The sequence below is a fragment of the Oncorhynchus kisutch genome, linkage group LG5, assembly GCF_002021735.2.
Source record: "Oncorhynchus kisutch isolate 150728-3 linkage group LG5, Okis_V2, whole genome shotgun sequence".
Classification (NCBI taxonomy): Eukaryota; Metazoa; Chordata; class Actinopteri; order Salmoniformes; family Salmonidae; genus Oncorhynchus; species Oncorhynchus kisutch.
In genome coordinates, this window is record NC_034178.2 from 140,837 (window position 1) to 161,758 (window position 20,922).

Below are 20,922 nucleotides of genomic sequence, written 5' to 3' on the forward strand. Positions count from 1 at the left end.
AATGGCAGTGATATCAGCACATTTAGGACCCTCAGAGAATGCAATTCACCAGCCGAGTTTAGCCAAAATACCCAAGTCTTTACTCAAAAGCTACACAAACCAGGCAGAACCACTTGTCAGAATGTAAAAAAACAAACATTTTCCATCTGAAGTGCTTTTTATTACAACTCCAAAGTGCTCAGTGTCTTTGTTGGTAAGTGTTTTAGATCTTGTTGAAGGCAGCCACATCCATAGACTGGACGTAGTCCTCAAAGGCTGTAATCTGTTCCTCCAGCTGGTCTGTTCCCACCTTGTCGTCCTCTACCACACACCCGATCTGCAGCTTCTTGATGCCATAGCCCACTGGTACCAGCTTGGCTGAAGGGGGAGAAGGGAACAGATGTCAACACAAGTTTTGGTGGAGACATTCAAACAAGAGCAGAGCCCATGACAGATTGAGCAAGAGCTACAGAAGTGTTTGAGACCAAGCATCCCTGCCTTCCGTGGAGTGCAGACAGACCGGGACAGTAAGAAACATTTGTGTGCAGGGGGCAGCACTGAACCAGCTGCATTGTAACTTAACCTGCATCAGTCAATAGTAGCACTGGTAACTGTTGCACTGTCCTCAGGTTGTTCCCAGTGAATGGCTGGAATGAAACCATAGCAGGTCCATTCCAGCCTTTACCATGCGCTGTCATCCTTTCACCAGCCACCACTGTAGTGCACTCTTCCTGCACTTACACTGTCCCCAAAGCAGGCCGTCCATTGAGATGCTGCGAACACACTCCTCCAGCTTGGCCATGTCCGTCTCATCATCCCACGGTTTCACATCAAGCAGGATCGATGACTTGGCGATGAGTGTGGGCTCTGTGGTGGTGAGATGTGCACAGAAAGGACAGACATACTGACCGTGAGTGTCAACCCCTCAAAACAACCAAGCAAACAATGACCTTATATTGTCTGGCAGTACTCAGATTATAAAAAGGTGTCCATCACGAATCAGCCGAAAGATGGTGTTAGAATCATCATAGAATAGCCAGCTTTGTGCATGTGGGCAATGTTCTGTCCTTCACAGCGTCGCAGGACATGCACATGTTGTGACTTTTCTAGTCTACATTACACAAGGCGTGCAATGTTAGCTGTGCATGACGTACTCTTTGACTTCTTGGCGGCGTAAGCTGCGATTCTCTCCTCCTTCAGCCTTTCTGCCTCTGCGTCCTCCTGCAGGAGTGAGAGAGCAAAGGTTAGTGGGGTCAGCTATGCTTGAGATGGATTTCCAACAGCCAACCATGTTCAATTCTACAAATACATTGCCTGTCTGCCCCCCCCCCCTTCATTTTTTTTGTATGTCAGCTCACTGAAGACTCCATATAAGACAGTCATTGCCGTAGAACATTTGGGGCCAACATGGATAGCTCTGCGTCTGACATCTCAGATAATTTGAAACAGCTCACCCGCTGAGGATTAATAAAGTTGAATTGAATTCAAAACAGGAAGCAGTCACCTCGTCGTCAGAGCCAAACAGGTCCATGTCATCATCGTCATCCTTTGAGTCTGCAGCTGTGTTGTCCGCCACCCCGGAAGGACCATACTGGCCCAGGGGCTTCTTTACACCTGGCAAACTGCAGTGAGGGGAGGGAGATGAGAAGGGGAAGACAGAAGTAAAGGACAACGGGCAGGGAAGAACAGTGAGTAGAGAAAGGGTAAAGAGGGCGGGGAGGTCAGAAAGGGCAAGTTAAACAGATGTCCCAATTCGTGTATACACCAATCTTATTTTCGTCCATGATCCAGACTCATCAGTACTAAAAGTTTGTGCATCAGACAATCAGGCGAAAGATGGTGTGAAATCATCATGCAAATCCTAGATCAGTAGCAACGGGTAACAAGTAATTAACTGGCAATTATAGTGCACAACTCACCTGCCCTTCTGGTTCTGGAATGACTTGATGTGGTTGTACCAGCGAAGAGCATGGCACTGGACTGTTGAGGGGGCTGAGGGGATTGCATCGAACACAGCCACGTCGGCCTGGGAGGGCACCCACCTGCACAGGGAGGAAAGTTAAACATAGAATGTGGACAATTGGATCCTAGATCTGTGCCTACAGCACATTGCAGATATAAAAGTGTAGCGGAGACTCCCGTGATTTCATTTCATACTTGATAACCATCACGCAAGTCGCAGAATACTACCTGAGCATTCTGGACCTTCCAAGTAAACCAAATACGCCCCCCCCCGGTTCAGTACCCGTATTTCACTCAAGGTGTAGTTGAGTTACCTAGCCATTTTAGTTAAATATTCGACTTCCCCTCCAATCTAGCACCTTCATGTGCAGCCGTCCACGTCCTTCAAACTAAGTTAGCAGGTAACCTCACGGAAGAGCATGCAACACCATTACCTACTATGGGTGTCCACAAAAGCTAGCCTCTGGTTTGGCGTCTACTTTAGGACGACACGAGTACAATAACTGAATTCAGAATCATATCCGTAAAATAATTTGCACGAAGTTCAGACCGCTAAGGTTAGGGAGAAGGTCGCTAACATAGCGAACTTGCCAACTGCGACGCCATTGTCGCGGTTGGCTGGCTAGCTTGGTCGATACATACAACAAAAATGGGTACAAATGCCTACCAACCCCTCGATGTAGCTCTTGTCGGCTAAAAAGTCGTTGAGGACCTTGAGGCCGCCAGGGGTTTTCAGGTCGCCAAAGCCCATTGTTCAAGATGCGTCTGAGACGAGACAATACGTGCAGTGCAGGAAGAGCGAAGGAACGAGGAAGGAACACGAGGAGGATTTTATACCAGTGACGGCGACCCGTGCGACTCCACCTCCCTGTTCTCTAATTTGAATGTTATTTTCTTCCATTCTAAAAACAATGTTACTTTCACCAAACTGCAGCTATACAATTAGAGATTCTATTATTATTTTGATCGTTTCACGTTTATACAGAAGTCTCACAAAATGCAGCATATAATCAGCATTCATCACTCTCGTAACAATAATGTTATAATACGATGCAAATAAAAAATCTGGCTTGCTAATGTATTTCAATATATATATATATATATATATATATATATATTAAACATCAAAGTGGCTATTTAAACAGTAAAAGCACACAAATCACGAACATTTAGGAAAGCATTTCAACCGGAAGTACTAACGTTTTACGGGGTGAAAGGGCATATTATAACTCAACAACGTTAAATATCTTTATGGTTATAATAGTTTTGAACATATGAATATGTTTTATTATTATGTAAATACATGTAACTTAATTTTAAATTAAGAAGTATGGGCAAAATTAGCTATTTCTTCCTTTAATATATCGTGGTGAATCGTTCATTTTCGTTGTTGTGACGGAGATTCCCAGTAGGATTGCTAGCTAGTACATACATAAATCGCTGTTCTGGTCAAGAAGGCCAAATAGCGACAAGGTAAGAATAAAATACCAATACTTCATTCCTATGTGACCATGCCGATTGTATAGTTTACAATCTTTGGATTTAGTAACAGCCAGCCGCTGAAAAATCAGTGCGATGTCCGGTGTCCTTGACTTGTAGTTAGCTAACATTGAACGCTTTAACTTGCTAACCTAGAAAGCATTCAACACCAACTCGAGTGGGGAGAAAACGTCAACAGCTGTACCAGGGCTAACTTCAGAGATAGGGGAGACCGTTAGATGTAACTTAACTGACGTGGACATGGATTCACTCTTATGTTGACTGTGTGTGTGACAACTTCTAGCAAGGCTGTCCGATTTTGTTGTAACATCTTGAGTTTACATCTCGTTACGCATTTGCCACTTGCCATAGATCACCGGTAGTGGTGCACATATATGATCATAATTAATCAAACTAATGTAATTTGTTATGACATATGCAACCCATACAGTGAATTACTCTTAGATAAGATAGCTACAAGTATTAGCTATAGCCACAGTAGCCAGTTAGAGATGTTTGACTTCTGCGCTCTCTCTTTCTAGCGTCATGTTGCGTTTGCCATCCGTTAGCCGCGCGCTAGCAGGGGCAGCCAAGGGCAGCCTGGCCCCCTCCAACAATGGTAAAGATCGTGTGTGCACCCTCAAGCTACTTGGATACATTCATGTGTTTTGAAGAGAACACTCACAATTTCTCTCTAGGGTTTCTGGTTGCTTTGAAGTGTAATCTCTATCTGTGTTTGCAGTGCGTACCTCAGCGAGAGCTGCCAGTAACATGGTGGAGGTGTTTGTTGATGGGAAACCAGTGGAGGTGCTGCCTGGAACCACCGTGCTGCAGGTAACCTTTGACCTCACCCTGACCCCAATCACCCTGTAGGGTTAAATTCTAGGCCTGGTGACTAATTGGGGTTGTGTGTTTTATCGTGACTGACTCATTGTATCCGTGTGTGTTTAGGCCTGTGAGAAGATGGGGGTGCAGATTCCTCGGTTCTGCTACCATGAGCGCCTGTCCGTGGCTGGGAACTGCAGAATGTGTCTGGTGGAGATTGAGAAAGCCCCAAAGCTGGCGGCCGCGTGCGCCATGCCAGTGATGAAAGGCTGGAACATCCTAACCAACTCAGAGAAGACCCGCAAGGCCAGAGAGGGAGTGATGGAGTTCCTGCTGGCTAACCACCCTCTGGACTGCCCCATCTGTGACCAGGGAGGAGAGTGTGACCTTCAGGTAAAAACACACTCTGGATGTGTAAATGGACACACACACACTGACTGTTGTGTTTTTGGGTTTGGTTTGTGTCTCAGGACCAGTCCATGCAGTTTGGTTCAGACCGCAGTCGTTTCTCTGAGGACAAGCGGGCTGTGGAGGATAAGAACATTGGACCACTCATCAAAACAATCATGACCCGCTGCATCCAGTGCACACGCTGCATCCGGTGAGTACTATGCTCAGTATGTCCTTCTCAGCCACCATACTCCTCACTCTCTCTCTCACTCCCTTCGCTTGGTTAAAAAAAATCTCTATATATATATACACTACCATTCAATGGAATATCTACATAGGCGTAGAGGCCCATTATCAGCAACCATCACTCCTGTGTTCCAATGGCATGTTGTGTTAGCTAATCCAAGTTTATCATTTTAAAGGCTAATTGATCATTAGAAAACCCTTTTTCAATTACGTTTGCACAGCTGAAAACTGTTGTGCTGATTATCTTTAGACTAGTTGAGTATCTGGAGCATCATCATTTGTGGGTTTGATTACAGGCCAGTTTCTAGCATGGAATAGCCTTAATTTCTCAGAACAAGAATAGACTGCCGAGTTTAAGAAATTCCTTGTTTCTGGCCATTTTGAGCCTGTAATCGAACCCACAAATGCTGATGCTCCAGATACTCAACTAGTCTAAAGATATAATTGCATAATTGCAAAAGCATTTTCTAATGATCAATTAGCCATTTAAAATGATAAACTTGGGATTAGCTAACAGAATGTGCCATTAGAACACAGGAGTGATGGTTGCTGATAATGGGCGTCTGTACGCCTATGTAGATATTCCATTAAAAAAAATCTGCCGTTTCCAGCTACAATAGTAATTTACAAGATTAACAACGTCTGATCAATTTGATGTTATTTTAATGGACCATTTTAATTTTTCCAAATCAAGGACATTTCTAAGTGACCCCTTTAGAACAGTAGTGTATATTTAACTTTTATTTAACTAAGGAACTCAATTAAGAAACAAATCTTATTTACAATGACGGCCTATCCCGGCCAAACCAGGACGATGCTGGGCCTATTGTGCGCCGCCCTATGGGACTCCCAATCACAGCCGGGTGTGATACAGCCTGGATTTGAACCAGGGACTGTAGTGATGCCTCTTGCACTGAGATGCAGTGTCTTAGACCGCTGTGCCACACGGGAGCCCTAGTATGTCCTTCTCAGCCACCGTACTCCTATCTCCACTCTGTATACATTCTAATGCTAGGCCTTTGTGCCCAAATGCCAGTTTTGCCTGTGAGATTGCAGGCCATGGGGTGGTATTGACCAGTTGATTTGATTGTTTTTTTTCTCCCTGTGCCAGTTTTGCCAGTGAGATTGCAGGTGTAGAGGACCTGGGTACCACAGGCAGAGGGAACAACATGCAGGTGGGAACGTACGTGGAGAAGATGTTCATGTCCGAGATGTCAGGAAACGTCATCGACATCTGTCCTGTAGGAGCCCTCACTTCCAAACCATACGCCTTCACCTCACGACCCTGGGAGACCAGGTAAGTGTGTGTTTGTAAAAAAGGACGATGGAACTACACTCTAGATCTAGTATATAGACATGATAGAGGTGGAGGCAGTACCATTGTTGGGTGTGTAACCTTGCTGTGTGTTTGCAGGAAGACTGAGTCTATAGATGTGTTGGATGCAGTAGGCAGTAACATCATTGTGAGTACGCGTGGTGGAGAGGTGATGAGGGTTCTGCCCCGCCTGAACGAAGACATCAACGAGGAGTGGATCTCAGACAAGACCAGGTGAGACATAGAACTTGCCCACACCTGGCCCTAACCACACCCCTTACCTGTCTATCACCCTGCAAACAGCTGGGACTTCAATCAGAATATATAATGTGTGTGTGTGTGTGTGTGTGTAGGTTTGCGTATGACGGTCTGAAGCGCCAGAGGCTGACCCAGCCTATGGTGAAGGACGCGTCAGGACAGCTGGTCCCCACATCCTGGGAAGACGTACTCACACGTGTGGCCGGAGCAGTAAGTCTCTGTGTAGTGTCTGTCGCTGGTGTCACTCAACAGACATGTTGGACACTGTAGGCAATGACATTGTTTTCTGTCAGTCTGAAGATCTGAAGTGGTGTCTAATCTTTATGTCTGTATAAAGAGTTAGTATATACAGTGCATTCCAAAAGTATTCAGACCCCTTGACTTTTCCCACATTTTGTTGCGTTACAGCCTTATTCTAAAGGTGATTAAATCGTTTTTCCCCCCTCAATCTACACACAATACCCCATAATGACAAAGCAAAAACCGTTTTTTAAAGAAATGTTTGCAAATGTATTAAAAATTAACATATCACATTTACATAAGTATTCAGACCCTTTACTCAGTACATTGTTGAAGCACCTATTGGAAGCGATTACAGCCTTGAGTCTTCTTGGGTGTGACGCTACAAGCTTGGCGCACCTGTATTTGGGGAGTTTTTCCCCTTCTCTGCAGATCCTCTCAAGCTCTGTCAGGTTGGAAGGGGAGCGTCACTGCACAGCTATTTTCAGGTCTCTTCAGAGATGTTTGATCTGGTTCAATTCCGGGCTCTGGCTGGGCCACTCAATGACATTGAGACTTGTCCCGAAGCCACTCCTGCGTTGTCTTGGCTGTGTGCTTAGGGTTGTTGTCCTGTTGGGAGGTGAACCTTCGCCCCAGTCTGAGAACCTGCTCCAGAGTGCTCAGGACTTCATCAAAGATCTCTCAGTACTTTGCTCCGTTCATCTCCATCCAGGCCAAAGTGTTCAATCGTGGTTTCATCAGACCTGAGAATCCTGTTTCTCATGGTCTTAGAGTCATTTAGGTGCCTTTTGACAAACTCCAAGCAGGTTGTCATGTGCCATTTACTGAGGAGTGGCTTCCGTCTGGCCACTCTACCATAAATACCTGATTGGCGGAGTGCTGCAGAGATGGTTGTACTTCTGGATGTTTCTCCCATCTCCACAGAGGAACTCTGGAGCTCTGTCAGAGTGACCATCGGGTTCTTTGCCACCTCCCTGACTAAGGCCCTTCTCCCCCGATTGCTCAGTTTGGCCGGGCGGCCAGATCTAGGATGAGTCTTAGTGGTTCTAAACTTCCTCCATTTAATAATGACGAAGGCCACTGTGCTCTTGGGGAACTTCAATGCTGCAGAATTTTTGGGGTACCCTTCCCCAGATCTGTGCCTCGACACAATCCTGTCTCAGAGCTCTTTGGACAATTCCTTCAACCACATGGCTTGATTTTTGCTCTGACATGCACTGTCAACTGTGGGACCTTATATAGACAGGTGTGTGCCTTTCCAAATCATGTCCAATCATTTGAATTGACCACAGGTGGACTCCAAGTTGTACAAACATCTTAAGGATGATCAATGGAAACAGGATGCACCTGAGCTCAATTTAGAGTCTCATAGCAAAGGTTCTGAATACTTATGTAAATATTGTATTTCTGTTTTGGAAAATACATTTGATAACATTTCTATAAACCTGTTTTCACTTTGTCATTGTGGGGTATTGTGATGTCAAAATGGGCATTGTGTGTAGCTTGAGGAAATACATTAATTTAATACATTTTAAAATGAGTCTGTAACGTAACAAAATGAAGGGGTCTGAATACTTTCCTGAATGCACTGTATGTATGTTTAGGTATCGTGTGTGTGTATAGTTGCAGGGAGCCCAGGGCAGTGACGTGGCAGCCATAGCTGGAGGCATGGTGGATGCAGAGGCTCTGGTGTCTCTGAAGGACCTGCTCAACAGACTGAACAGTGACAACCTCTGTACCGAGGAGGTCTTCCCTGATGCTGGGGCTGGGTGAGTCGGGGTGGGGGTCTTCCCTGATACTGGGGCTGGGTGAGACAGGGTGGAGGTCTTCCCTGATGCTGGGTGAGTCAGGGTGGGGGTCTTCCCTGATGCTAGGGCTGGGTGAGTCAGGGTGGGAGTCTTTCCTGATGCTGTGGCTGTGTGAGTCAGGGTGGGAGTCTTCCCTGATGCTGTGGCTGGGTGAGTCAGGGTTGGAGGTCTTCCTTGATGCTGGGGCTGGGTGAGTCAGGGTGGAGGTCTTCCCTGATGCTGGGACTGGGTGAGTCAGGGTGGGAGTCTTCCCTGCCACTGGGGCTGGTTAAATCAGGGAGGGGGAGGTAGGAAAGGGTGGGGGAGCGTGCTGAGTCAGTGGGGAGGGAGGGGAAGAATAAGGGTGTGGGAGTAAGGGGTGAGTAGTGGGGAAGGAGTTAGTGGGAGTGAGTGTTGTGTCATGGTTAGATTATGGTTGGTTATGGTATAGTAATAATAGTTTGTATTATGGTAAGTAATAGGTTGTATTATGGTTAGTAAAAGGTTGGCTCATGGTTAGTAAAAGGTTGTATTGTGGTTTGTGTAGCTCTGACCTGCGTTCCAACTACCTGCTGAACTCTGGGATCAGTGGCATTGAGGAAGCTGACCTGCTGTTACTTATAGGAACCAACCCTCGTTACGAGGCCCCACTCTTCAATGCACGCGTCCGCAAGAGGTACACACACACACACACACACACCTACACACACACACCTAAACACACACACACACCTAAACTCACACACACACACACCTAAACTCACACACACACACGCACACGCACAAACACATCTACACTCACTCACACACACACACACACACACCAACCCTCGCTACGAGACCCCACTCTTCAATGCACGCGTCCGCAAGAGGTACACACACACACCTAAACTCACTCACACACACATCTAAACATGGGCCACACACACACACACACACACCTAAACATGGGCTACACACACACACACACACACACCTAAACATGGGCTACACACACACACACACACACACACACACACACACACACACCTAAACATGGGCTACACACACACACACACACCTAAACATGGGCTACACACACACACACACACCTAAACATGGGCTACACACACACACACACCTAAACATGGGCTACACACACACACACACACCTAAACATGGGCTACACACACACACACACACCTAAACATGGGCTACACACACACACACACACCTAAACATGGGCTACACACACACACACACACACCTAAACATGGCTACACACACACACACCTAAACATGGGCTACACACACACACACACACACACCTAAACATGGGCTACACACACACACACACACACACCTAAACATGGGCTACACACACACACACACACACACACCTAAACATGGGCCACACACACCTAAACATGGGCTACACACACACACCTAAACATGGGCTACACACACACACCTAAACATGGGCTACACACACACACACACACACACACCTAAACATGGGCTACACACACACACACACACACACACCTAAACATGGGCTACACACACACACACACACACACCTAAACATGGGCTACACACACACACACACACACACACCTAAACATGGGCTACACACACACACACACACCTAAACATGGGCTACACACACACACACACACCTAAACATGGGCTACACACACACACCTAAACATGGGCTACACACACACACACCTAAACATGGGCTACACACACACACACACACACACACACCTAAACATGGGCTACACACACACACACACACACCTAAACATGGGCCACACACACCTAAACATGGGCTACACACACACACCTAAACATGGGCTACACACACACACCTAAACATGGGCTACACACACACACACACACACACACACACACCTAAACATGGGCTACACACACACACACACACACCTAAACATGGGCTACACACACACACACCTAAACATGGGCGACACACACACACACACACACACACACCTAAACATGGGCTACACACACACACTCACACACACACACACACACACACACATACATATATCTAAACTCACTCACTCACTCACACACATATCTAAACTCACTCACACACACACCAATCCTTGCTGTGAGGTCCCGCTTTCTTCAACAGATGTATCTAAAAGTGCTACCTGCACAAATACACACACACATTAATTGATGTCTGCAGCTCACACACACACACACACACACACACACACACACACACCAACTTGCAGTAGGAAGCCTCCCTCATCATCTCCCCCTCCCCTCTCAGCTGGTTGCATAATGAGTTGAAGGTGTCTGTGGTGGGGAGCAGTGTGGATCTGAGTTACACTTACGACCACCTGGGAGAGTCCACTCAGGTGCTGCAGGACATCGCTAACGGAACACACCCCTTCTGCCAGGTAACCACGGCCTTCCATAATGGTGTGTACTACTGGACGTGATCCAGCTCTGTGGTTATGCACTGCCCTAACCTTTCCCCGGTCCCTCTCTCTCTCCCCGCCAGGTGCTCGCGCAGGCCAAGCAGCCGGTAGTGGTGGTGGGCAGTGCCTCTCTTCAGAGGGACGATGGAGGAGCCATCTTGAGCTCTGTGCAAACCATCGCCCAGAATGCCCGGGCCAGCAGCGGAGTGGAGGAGGGCTGGAAGGTCCTCAACGTGCTGCACAGGTTAGCATGCTAAAGCTATCACTGGGCTAACTTCTAGTCGCATTTAGCATCCAGCTATTATTAGCATTTAGTAAATGGCTAATATTAGCATTTAGCATCTAGCTTTTACTAGCATTTAGCATACAGCTAACAACTTAGTCTATCCCTACTAGCATCCAATCATCAAATAAAGGTGAAATAAAAAAAAAATATATTCTTGTGTGTGTGTCTACTAGCGTCCAATCATATTTTTGTCTATCTGCAGGGTAGCCAGTCAGGTGGCAGCCCTGGACCTGGGCTACAAGGCGGGGGTGGAGTCTATCCGTAAAGCCCCACCCAAGGTTCTGTTCCTGCTAGGAGCTGACAGAGAATGCATCACCAGACAAGACCTGCCTAAAGACTGCATGATCATTTACCAGGGTACACACCTATCTATCTGTACACACACACACACACACACAGGACAGCATGTTCATTTATCAGGGTAGAACACCCAGTGCACTTCCCATGATACACACAATTGTCATGCTATATACAGCATATGTATGGTAAATGTGTATCGTTGCCAGGTCACCATGGAGATGTGGGTGCCACCATGGCTGATGTCATCCTGCCCGGTGCGGCGTACACTGAGAAGAATGGAACATATGTCAACACAGAGGGGAGGAGTCAACAGACACGCGTGGCCGTCACTGCGCCCGGCATGGCCAGGGAGGACTGGAAGATCATCAGAGCCATCTCCGAGGTACACACACACACATATATATACCGTATACATTTCTTGAAGACTGTGTGTGTGTGTGTGTGTGTGTGTGTGTGTGTGTGTGTATATGTAACTGTGGTTGTATATGTAACTGTGGGTGTATATGTAACTGTGGGTGTATATGTAACTGTGGGTGTATATGTAACTGTGGGTGTATATGTAACTGTGGGTGTGGGTGTATATGTAACTGTGGGTGTATATGTAACTGTGGGTGTATATGTAACTGTGGGTGTATATGTAACTGTGGGTGTGGGTGTATATGTAACTGTGGGTGTATATGTAACTGTGGGTGTGGTTGTATATGTAACTGTGTGTGTGGGTGTATATGTAACTGTGGGTGTATATGTAACAGTGTGTGTGGGTGTATATGTAACTGTGGGTGTGGGTGTATATGTAACTGTGGTTGTATATGTAACTGTGGGTGTATATGTAACTGTGGGTGTATATGTAACTGTGGGTGTGGTTGTATATGTAACTGTGGGTGTGGGTGTATATGTAACTGTGGGTGTATATGTAACTGTGGGTGTATATGTAACTGTGGTTGTATATGTAACTGTGGGTGTATATGTAACTGTGGGTGTATATGTAACTGTGGGTGTGGTTGTATATGTAACTGTGGGTGTATATGTAACTGTGGGTGTATATGTAACTGTGGGTGTGGGTGTATATGTAACTGTGGGTGTGGTTGTATATGTAACTGTGGGTGTATATGTAACTGTGGGTGTATATGTAACTGTGGGTGTGTGTGTATATGTAACTGTGGTTGTATATGTAACTGTGGGTGTATATGTAACTGTGGGTGTATATGTAACTGTGGGTGTATATGTAACTGTGGGTGTATATGTAACTGTGGGTGTATATGTAACTGTGTGTGTGGGTGTATATGTAACTGTGGGTGTATATGTAACTGTGGGTGTATATGTAACTGTGGGTGTATATGTAACTGTGGGTGTATATGTAACTGTGGGTGTGGGTGTATATGTAACTGTGGGTGTATATGTAACTGTGGGTGTATATGTAACTGTGGGTGTATATGTAACTGTGGGTGTGGGTGTATATGTAACTGTGGGTGTGGGTGTATATGTAACTGTGGGTGTATATGTAACTGTGGGTGTATATGTAACTGTGTGTGTTGCAGCTGGCGGGGCTGACTCTGCCCTATGACTCTGTGGATGAGGTGAGGGGTCGGCTGGCCGAGGTTTCTCCTAACCTGGTCCGCTACGACGACGTTGAGGAAGCCAACTACTTTAAACAGGCCAACCAGCTCTCACAGGTAACCCTTAACCTTTTACCCCTAACCTCAAACTCTCACAGGTCAGAACATAACCTTGAACATTCCACCCCTTAACTGACTTTTCTTTACGATCAGCTGTTATGAAATCATAAATGGAGACTGTGGTCTTTGACACTGAAATTGAGAGCAACCTCAACTGTCCTTTATTTCTCTGTCTCTCTGTCTGTCTCTCTCAGGCTGTGAATCAGACTCTTCTAGCAGATCCTCTGGTCTCTCCTCAGCTGACCGCTAAAGACTTCTATATGACAGGTATGTATAATGTATCATAGCACAGCTGTGAATGTGTTGTCAGACTGATGAGAGGGTGGAATGCACATGGATAACTGGTGGGATCCTCTCGTCACGTGTGTGTGTGTGTGTAACATTCTCTATCTCTCCCATAGATCCCATTAGCAGAGCGTCTCAGACCATGGCCAAGTGTGTGAAGGCCGTCACAGAGGGAGCTGACGCCGTCGATGAACCATCCATCTGCTGAACTCATACGCACACACTCAGACAGCCAAAACACACACAGTGATGTTGCTCTCCTTTATTTAAGTAGTTTTTTGCTGATTGCTGTAAAGATGTTCGAGGGAAGAGGCTTTGTTAAAGAAAGCTGAAAATGAAACTGTACTCTGATTATGAAATAAATCCTATCCTGTAGCACTCTGTCCTTGTGTTATTACCCTCATGAGGTCATCTCCAACACCACTGTTTGTCCTTTGTTCCACACACATTATAACAGTTTTCTGTCTTGTTTCTACTTTGTGGAGTTGAAGCGTTGTAGCCAACACAGAGTGACGTCAGCAGAGATGTTCTGTTCTAAACCTGTCAGACATCAATTTCATTCAGACTCCTGTCTTGAACTTCCCTAAGACGTATTTCAGGGTGTGGAGAGCTAATGGCAGGACAGGTCAGATGTTCTTCTGTAGTGCGAGGTGTGTGGGGAACGGTATCGTAGGTGCCTGCTGTTATGTCCTCTCCCCAGGGGTGGTAATAGATGGGGCTGGCGAGAGGAGTCTGTTCACGTGGTGCAGATTGCGATTTGTGTGCTGGGGCTCGCTGTGCTATTCAGTGTGTTCTGCCTGGGCTATGACCTCCTCACAAGGACCGAGAGCGTGGTCACCTTACTGACCTCCAAAGATGCCATGGTGGAGGTGTACTACAGTAGTGCTGGACCCAACAGAGTGGAGAGAGTAGGAGACAGAGATAAGCTGTGAAGGAGAGAGTAGGAGACCGAAGCTGTGGAGGAGAGAGAAGAAAGAGATAAGCTGTGGAGGAAAGAGTAGGAGACAGAGAAGCTGTGGAGGAGAGAGTAGGAGACGGAGATAAGCTGTGGAGGAAAGAGGATACAGAGATAAGCTGTGGAGGAAATAGAATACAGAGAGATATGTTGTGGAGGAGACAGAGATAAGCTGTGGAGGAGAGAGAGGGAGACAGAGAGGCTGTGGAGGAAAGAGGATACAGAGAGATATGTTGTGGAGGAGAGAGAAGGAGACAGAGATAAGCTGTGGAGGAGAGAGGAGACAGAGATAAACTGTGGAGGAGAGAGGAGACAAACTGTGGAGGAGAGAGGAGACAGAGATAAACTGTGGAGGAGAGAGAAGGAGACAGAGAGAAGTTGTGGAGGAGAGAGTGGGAGATGGAGAAGCTGTGGAGGAGATAGTAGGAGACAAAGAGATAATTTGTGTAGGACTGCGTGGGAGACATAGAGAAGCTGTGGAGGAGATAGTAGGAGACAGAGAAGCTGTGGAGGAGAGCATGGGGTGTCTGGATGGGGACTGACTGAGATTCAGAGATGTGCTAGAAGAGCTCTGGACCCAAAAGAGTGGGAGAGAGAGTGGAGCATCTTTGGTCATGGACTGACTGAGCTCAAACTGCCTATACTACCAATGTAGATTAAAACTATATTCTGGGATGTATGGACTGTTGCATTTGCACTATGGACTATTTCTGGACGGTACTATATCCATTACACTTGTCGTGTCTTTGGCTATGCCGGATTAAGTGATATGACATGCTATTCTATAAAATAATTTATCCGTAATTAATATCACCTGATTGAGCTAATCATGTAAATGTAATTAACTAGAGAGTCGGGCACCACAAAATAATATTTATAGAGCTGTTATCTTCCGAATCAACTCTTAAAGACCTAGTAATATTTTACATCAATAGCAGTCAATATTAATCGCCATCTTAATTCAGTCTCATCTGAAAGCTATAAATTCTTGGTTATCTGCACGAACCCTGGCTCACAAGTTGAATCAGCAATACAACATTGGGTTTAATTATTTATTTACTAAATACCTAACTAATCACACAGAATTACACAAACACATAATTAAATCATAACTTGATTACAAATGACGTCATAAAGGAAAATGTCCCTGGCGGGCGGAACAGATATGACAGCTTGTTACACAAAAAAAAGGGCCTGGGTTTGAGTGAAAGAGCGGGAAGACTGAGGAACAAAGGGCGAAGCTGTGCTATTGTAAATACAGTATCTTATACATTCTAAATTACTGCCCGAAAAGGAAAATGCAATAAATATTTACTCTGAGCTGCGCTTCGGTAGGTCGGTGGTAGATGGAAGGCCGTGTTGCCCAACCGAGTCCTTTGTCCTTTGAAGAATGTCTCTGCTGGTAAATTGAATACGTTGTAGTAACGTCGTTGTGTGGTAGATGGGATACTCTGTCTGTTCCTTCCTAACCCTCGTTTGCAGCGGCTGTTGCTAACTCAACGGCTAGGTTGAGGTATCACTTCTGTAGTGATTAAGAGTAGTGAATAAGAGTTCAAAGTTCATACCATTCACAACCAAAGCTCACGCTGATGTTGGCTTCGTTCTGTAGTTATTATCTGAACCATTCTAACATTGGACCGTCGTTCTCACATCCTCAGAACAGGAGGTTATATTGTCGTCAAGGCTTTATATAGGAAGGGAGAAGAGGGCGTGTTTGAAAAGTTTTATAGCCCATGTCCCTTCACAGAGGCAGGCCACTGATTGAGCAGGGCCCTAACCTTATGAAAACCCAAATCTCACATTTTAGAAGCTAAAATCACATTTCATCCCATCATGAATAATTTCACATTCAAACATTTAAATTGAACAACAATTCCATGTGAATCCGATAACTCTGATGTGTAGACTTTCCACTGTAGAGTTTATGTCATCTTATCATTGATGAGAATGTCTCAGATGACAACCGAACTGACATCATATTCATTAAGTACCACCGCATATGTTCCTTTGGTCGGATTACCAGAATATAGTTCATTTCCCCACCTTCTGATGTTCCCAGAATCTCTATGTTAACCAAGGGTTTTGCAAATGTAACATCAGTTGGGTATAGAGAGAGGAAAAAGTGGGGAAGAGGTATTTATGACTGTCATAAACCTACCCCCAGGCCAACGTCATGACACACTGTATTACTGTCTGCCTGTATTGTATTGTACTGTTGGTTGTGTTTATTATTAGTGTATGTTAATCCTGCCAGCAACAACAGCCCCTCTGGGATGAATAAAGTTAACTGAATTGAATCACAGCACCTTCGTTCATTTCCTAACTTATGTGTGTATCCAGGAGTTTATCCCTATGTGTGTGTCCAGGAGTTGTTCCCTATGTGTGTATCCAGGAGTTGTTCCCTATGTGTGTCCAGGAGTTGTTCCCTATGTGTGTCCAGGAGTTGTTCCCCATGTGTGTCCAGGAGTTGTTCCCTATGTGTGTGTCCAGGAGTTGTTCCCTATGTGTGTGTCCAGGAGTTGTTCCCTATGTGTGTGTCCAGGAGTTGTTCCCTATGTGTGTGTCCAGGAGTTGTTCCCTATGTGTGTGTCCAGGAGTTGTTCCCTATGTGTGTGTCCAGGAGTTGTTCCCTATGTGTGTGTCCATGAGTTGTTGGCGTATTGTGAGGAGGATAAAGGTGAGATCGAGGAAGGAATGGACATCCTGCTGAGGGCCTGTGTGTGTGTGTGTGTGTGTGTGTGTGTGTGTGTGTGTGTGTGTGTGTGTGTGTGTGTGTGTGTGTGTGTGTGTGTGTGTGTGTGTGTGTGTGTGTGTGTGTGTGTGTGTGTAAGAGACATTTCAGATAGGAGAAAAGATACAGAAGGCAGGTGAGAGCTTCTTTACTGTTCAGTAGTACAGACATCAGTGTGGGAAGGAGAAAAGATACAGAAGGCAGGTGAGAGCTTCTTTACTGTTCAGTAGTACAGACATCAGTGTGGGAAGGAGAAAAGATACAGAAGGCAGGTGACAGCTTCTTTACTGTTCAGTAGTACAGACATCATTGTGGGAAGGAGAAAAGATACAGAAGGCAGGTGAGAGCTTCTTTACTGTTCAGTAGTACAGACATCAGTGTGGGAAGGAGAGACAGTGAAAGCATCATTCAGTGGTTCAGTGAGAATAACAGTCAAATGCACAGATACACTGCATGGAACATACCTCTACAGGTTATATATTAGACTTACAATAAACTATAGATTTAGAATGTGTGAGCCTCATTTAATATTTTAAATGTTCTCTTTATAGCACTAATTTGGCCCAAAAACCTCTTTAGGCTGGATATCACAATATACAGTACATTAAAAAAGGTATCCTGACTTTGTAGAAACCTGGGACTCAACACTTCATCAGCCTGGGACTTGGCCAAGAAGAGGACAGCATGGAGAACCAAATGACAAGGAGCTAGTGAGTGAGAGGCTGACTTTAGTACTGGACACATTGTCTCATAGTATCACATCATGTTCTACTGCTTCTCTTGATATGTACACATACACATGGGAAAGATTGTGGGTAAAGTCAGGTAGAACAAGGGGTTTTGGGTCAGGTGAGATGGTTGTGGGTCAGAGCAAGGGGTTGTGGGTAAGGTCAGGTAGAACAGGGGGTTGTGGGTAAGGTCAGGTAGAACGGGGTTGTGGGTAAGGTCAGGTAGAACAGGGGTTTGTGGGTAAGGTCAGGTAGAACAAGGGTTTGTGGGTAAGGTCAGGTAGAACAGGGGTTTGTGGTTAAGGTCAGGTAGAACAGGGGTTTGTGGGTAAGGTCAGGTAGAACAGGGGTTTGTGGGTAAGGTCAGGTAGAACAAGGGTTTGTGGGTAAGGTCAGGTAGAACAGGGGTTTGTGGTTAAGGTCAGGTAGAACAGGGGTTTGTGGGTAAGATCAGGTAGAACAGGGGTTTGTGGGTAAGGTCAGGTAGAACAGGGGTTTGTGGGTAAGGTCAGGTAGAACATGGGTTTGTGGGTAAGGTCAGGTAGAACATGGGTTTGTGGGTAAGGTCAGGTAGAACAGGGGGTTGTGGGTAAGATCAGGTAGAACAGGGGGTTGTGGGTAAGGTCAGGTAGAACAGGGGGTTGTGGGTAAGGTCAGGTAGAACAGGGGGTTGTGGGTAAGGTCAGGTAGAACAGGGGTTTGTGGGTAAGGTCAGGTAGAACAGGGGTTTGTGGGTAAGGTCAGGTAGAACAGGGGGTTGTGGGTAAGGTCAGGTAAGGCTCCAGATGATGGTGATCGCCGCTACAATGCCATTTAGGACCGCCACACTGTAGCTCATGTGGAAGGAGTGACCTGTCACCTGCCTGAGACACACACACATACACAATTAGAAATCAAAGGTGGCAACACATATCAACAGCTTGGGACTGTAAGGTTCCATCTGGAAAAAGATGATTCTGAGATAATTGGCTTTAAAGTTCTGAACCCTCATTGGTTTAAAAGATGTCAGCAATTTTGAACTGAGGTATTTAGACTACTGTATAGGTAGAGAACATTGAACAGAACAAGGCTGTTTCAATAACTACATGTTGACTAAAATACAGATAGAACCTTATAGTCCCAAGCTCTCTATATGTCATCATTCTCTTTACACACGTGTGTGTCCTGCTATCTGGGCTTGGGAGACAACAGGGAGCGATGGAACAAGAGGATTTAGGAAAAGGACGAGAGAATTAGGCTAAGGCCAGTGGAAGAGTTAGGGAATGTAGGTTAGTCAGTAGAGGCTTCTGAGGGGAGGACGGCTCATAATAATGGCTGGAATGGAGTCAGTGGAATGGTATCAACTACATGGTAACCACATGTTTGATATGCCTGATATCATTCCAGCCATTATTATGAGCCGTGTGTGTGTGTGTGTGCGCGCGTGTTACCTGAGGTGGCCAGGGGACAGGGGCGTTGGGAGGAACGTGCTGGGCTCAAAAGAGTCAAAGTAGGTGATGGTCCATGTGAAGCTACAGCAGCAGAACCCTGCTAGCACCGACATGACCAGAACACTCCAGAACCCTACAGAGAGGGGGAGGAGAGAGAGACAGAGGGAGAGAGAGAAGGGGGGGTAAAGGGGCGAGAGAGAGGTGGGGCGGAGGGGAGGGGAACATGTTTTGTTAATTTTCTATTCTGGAGGCTTTGTGTGTATGAACTTTTGTGAACAGACCTGTACTTGCCTAGGAGTCTAACCTCTGAGCCATCCTCTCCAATCACTCTCTCATTCTGCATCTCTGAAACACAAACACACAACAAACAGTATACAGAAGTGACAAGATGACATATTTACATAACAATTAACAGAAAGCAATATCATTCAGCTACTGTCCAAGAGGGTCTTCATCCGCGCATTCGCGACTAGAATTCTGTAACTCTTGACAGACGATGTACCTTTCAAGATGAGGTAAACAAAGGCGCAGAATACTGCAACGACCGACATCACCATTGCACAGCAGAGCATGGAGAAAATCCTTGCGGTCCACAGTCTTCGGTTGTCCCAAAAACTCTGGTCCGGTTTGACCGGACGCTGCCGGTGTTGTATGTCCATCTTGGTAAAAGTCAAGTAATACAATTCAAAAACGTTTAACTAGTTGTCAAAGCAAGCACACGCTAGATATCAACGTAGCGATGTTAGTTTCCTCTCCCAAACTGCCTTCCTTCAATTAGTGACACGCACGTTGTTAAAATAGAATTAGGATATATTTTAATAGTATCACTGCCCTATGTAAATAATGTCATGTAAAGTTATTTCAACAAGTCCCTTTTTCGTAACTTTCTAAACTTCTGACAATGCTTTCAAAACATAGCTCCTTCCTCTTCCGTATCCGAAAACTAAACCCGCCCTACAAACGTAAATCCAACCGAATAGCATAACTTTTCCTGACGCAAACAACGAACATCTTGTCTGTTGGTTTGAACACATCTATCATCTTCTTTTCTCACCAGTGTTCAGTAGGGCACACCTTATCTATACTTGACCTAGAGTGATGTTCAGCAGAGCACAGTGTAGCTAAACAATTTGCAACATCATTATCAAACAATGTATCACACATTGAAAGAAAGTGTACCAAAACATGCTTCAGCCCAGCTTGAACAAAATGGACTCAGTCTTCCTTCACCAAGACACTTCAACGGGTGATTATCCACTAAAATAAAGAGAAAGGATTATACTGTATATATCCCATACATTAGGCCAAATATATCTGTAGCACAACTGTCCAGACCAGATTTTTTTTTATTACGTGCACCTACCTGGTCAGACATGAAAACGTTTGAGAACACCTGTTGCCTATTTTATCAACAGTAAACCAGTTATCTTAACTCTGTCTATATGTTTTCATTTTTTTTTTATGACGTGCAACTCTGTCTGTTTCCTTGAATCCTCCCATCTCTGCAATAATACAAATCTTATACAATGTATTAATCTGACAAATACGACAGTGACCAATCTCTCAGGATTTGGCTTGGACTAGAGATAGTTAGAGAACGCAACATTGTATG

The 20,922-nt window shown here is 45.4% G+C and overlaps 3 protein-coding genes across 3 annotated transcripts; 1 reads left to right on the plus strand and 2 right to left on the minus strand.

Annotated features, from left to right (window-relative positions):
• Window positions 1-57: 57 nt before the first annotated feature.
• On the minus strand, window positions 58-3,138 carry LOC116374133 (elongation factor 1-beta-like). Its single transcript, XM_031823936.1, has 6 exons — window positions 2,613-3,138; window positions 1,899-2,021; window positions 1,484-1,601; window positions 1,134-1,200; window positions 721-846; window positions 58-357 (listed from the first exon to the last, which is right to left on the minus strand). Exons 1-6 carry the CDS (start codon window positions 2,690-2,692, stop codon window positions 203-205), a joined length of 669 nt encoding a protein of 222 aa, XP_031679796.1. The 5' UTR covers window positions 2,693-3,138; the 3' UTR covers window positions 58-202.
• LOC109885298 (NADH-ubiquinone oxidoreductase 75 kDa subunit, mitochondrial) lies at window positions 3,118-13,841 on the plus strand. The gene is made up of 17 exons (XM_020477145.2): window positions 3,118-3,414; window positions 3,963-4,039; window positions 4,163-4,254; window positions 4,372-4,638; window positions 4,716-4,846; window positions 5,993-6,178; window positions 6,296-6,430; window positions 6,550-6,664; window positions 8,318-8,463; window positions 9,029-9,157; window positions 10,769-10,898; window positions 11,003-11,163; window positions 11,408-11,562; window positions 11,712-11,887; window positions 13,044-13,178; window positions 13,376-13,448; window positions 13,583-13,841. The coding sequence occupies exons 2-17, from the start codon at window positions 3,967-3,969 to the stop codon at window positions 13,672-13,674; spliced, it is 2,196 nt and encodes a 731-aa protein (XP_020332734.2). The 5' UTR covers window positions 3,118-3,414; window positions 3,963-3,966; the 3' UTR covers window positions 13,675-13,841.
• A 3,443-nt stretch (window positions 13,842-17,284) lies between these two features.
• LOC109885296 (ADP-ribosylation factor-like protein 6-interacting protein 6) lies at window positions 17,285-20,361 on the minus strand. The gene is made up of 4 exons (XM_020477140.2): window positions 19,813-20,361; window positions 19,602-19,655; window positions 19,311-19,443; window positions 17,285-18,743 (listed from the first exon to the last, which is right to left on the minus strand). The coding sequence occupies exons 1-4, from the start codon at window positions 19,967-19,969 to the stop codon at window positions 18,650-18,652; spliced, it is 438 nt and encodes a 145-aa protein (XP_020332729.2). The 5' UTR covers window positions 19,970-20,361; the 3' UTR covers window positions 17,285-18,649.
• Window positions 20,362-20,922: the final 561 nt, after the last annotated feature.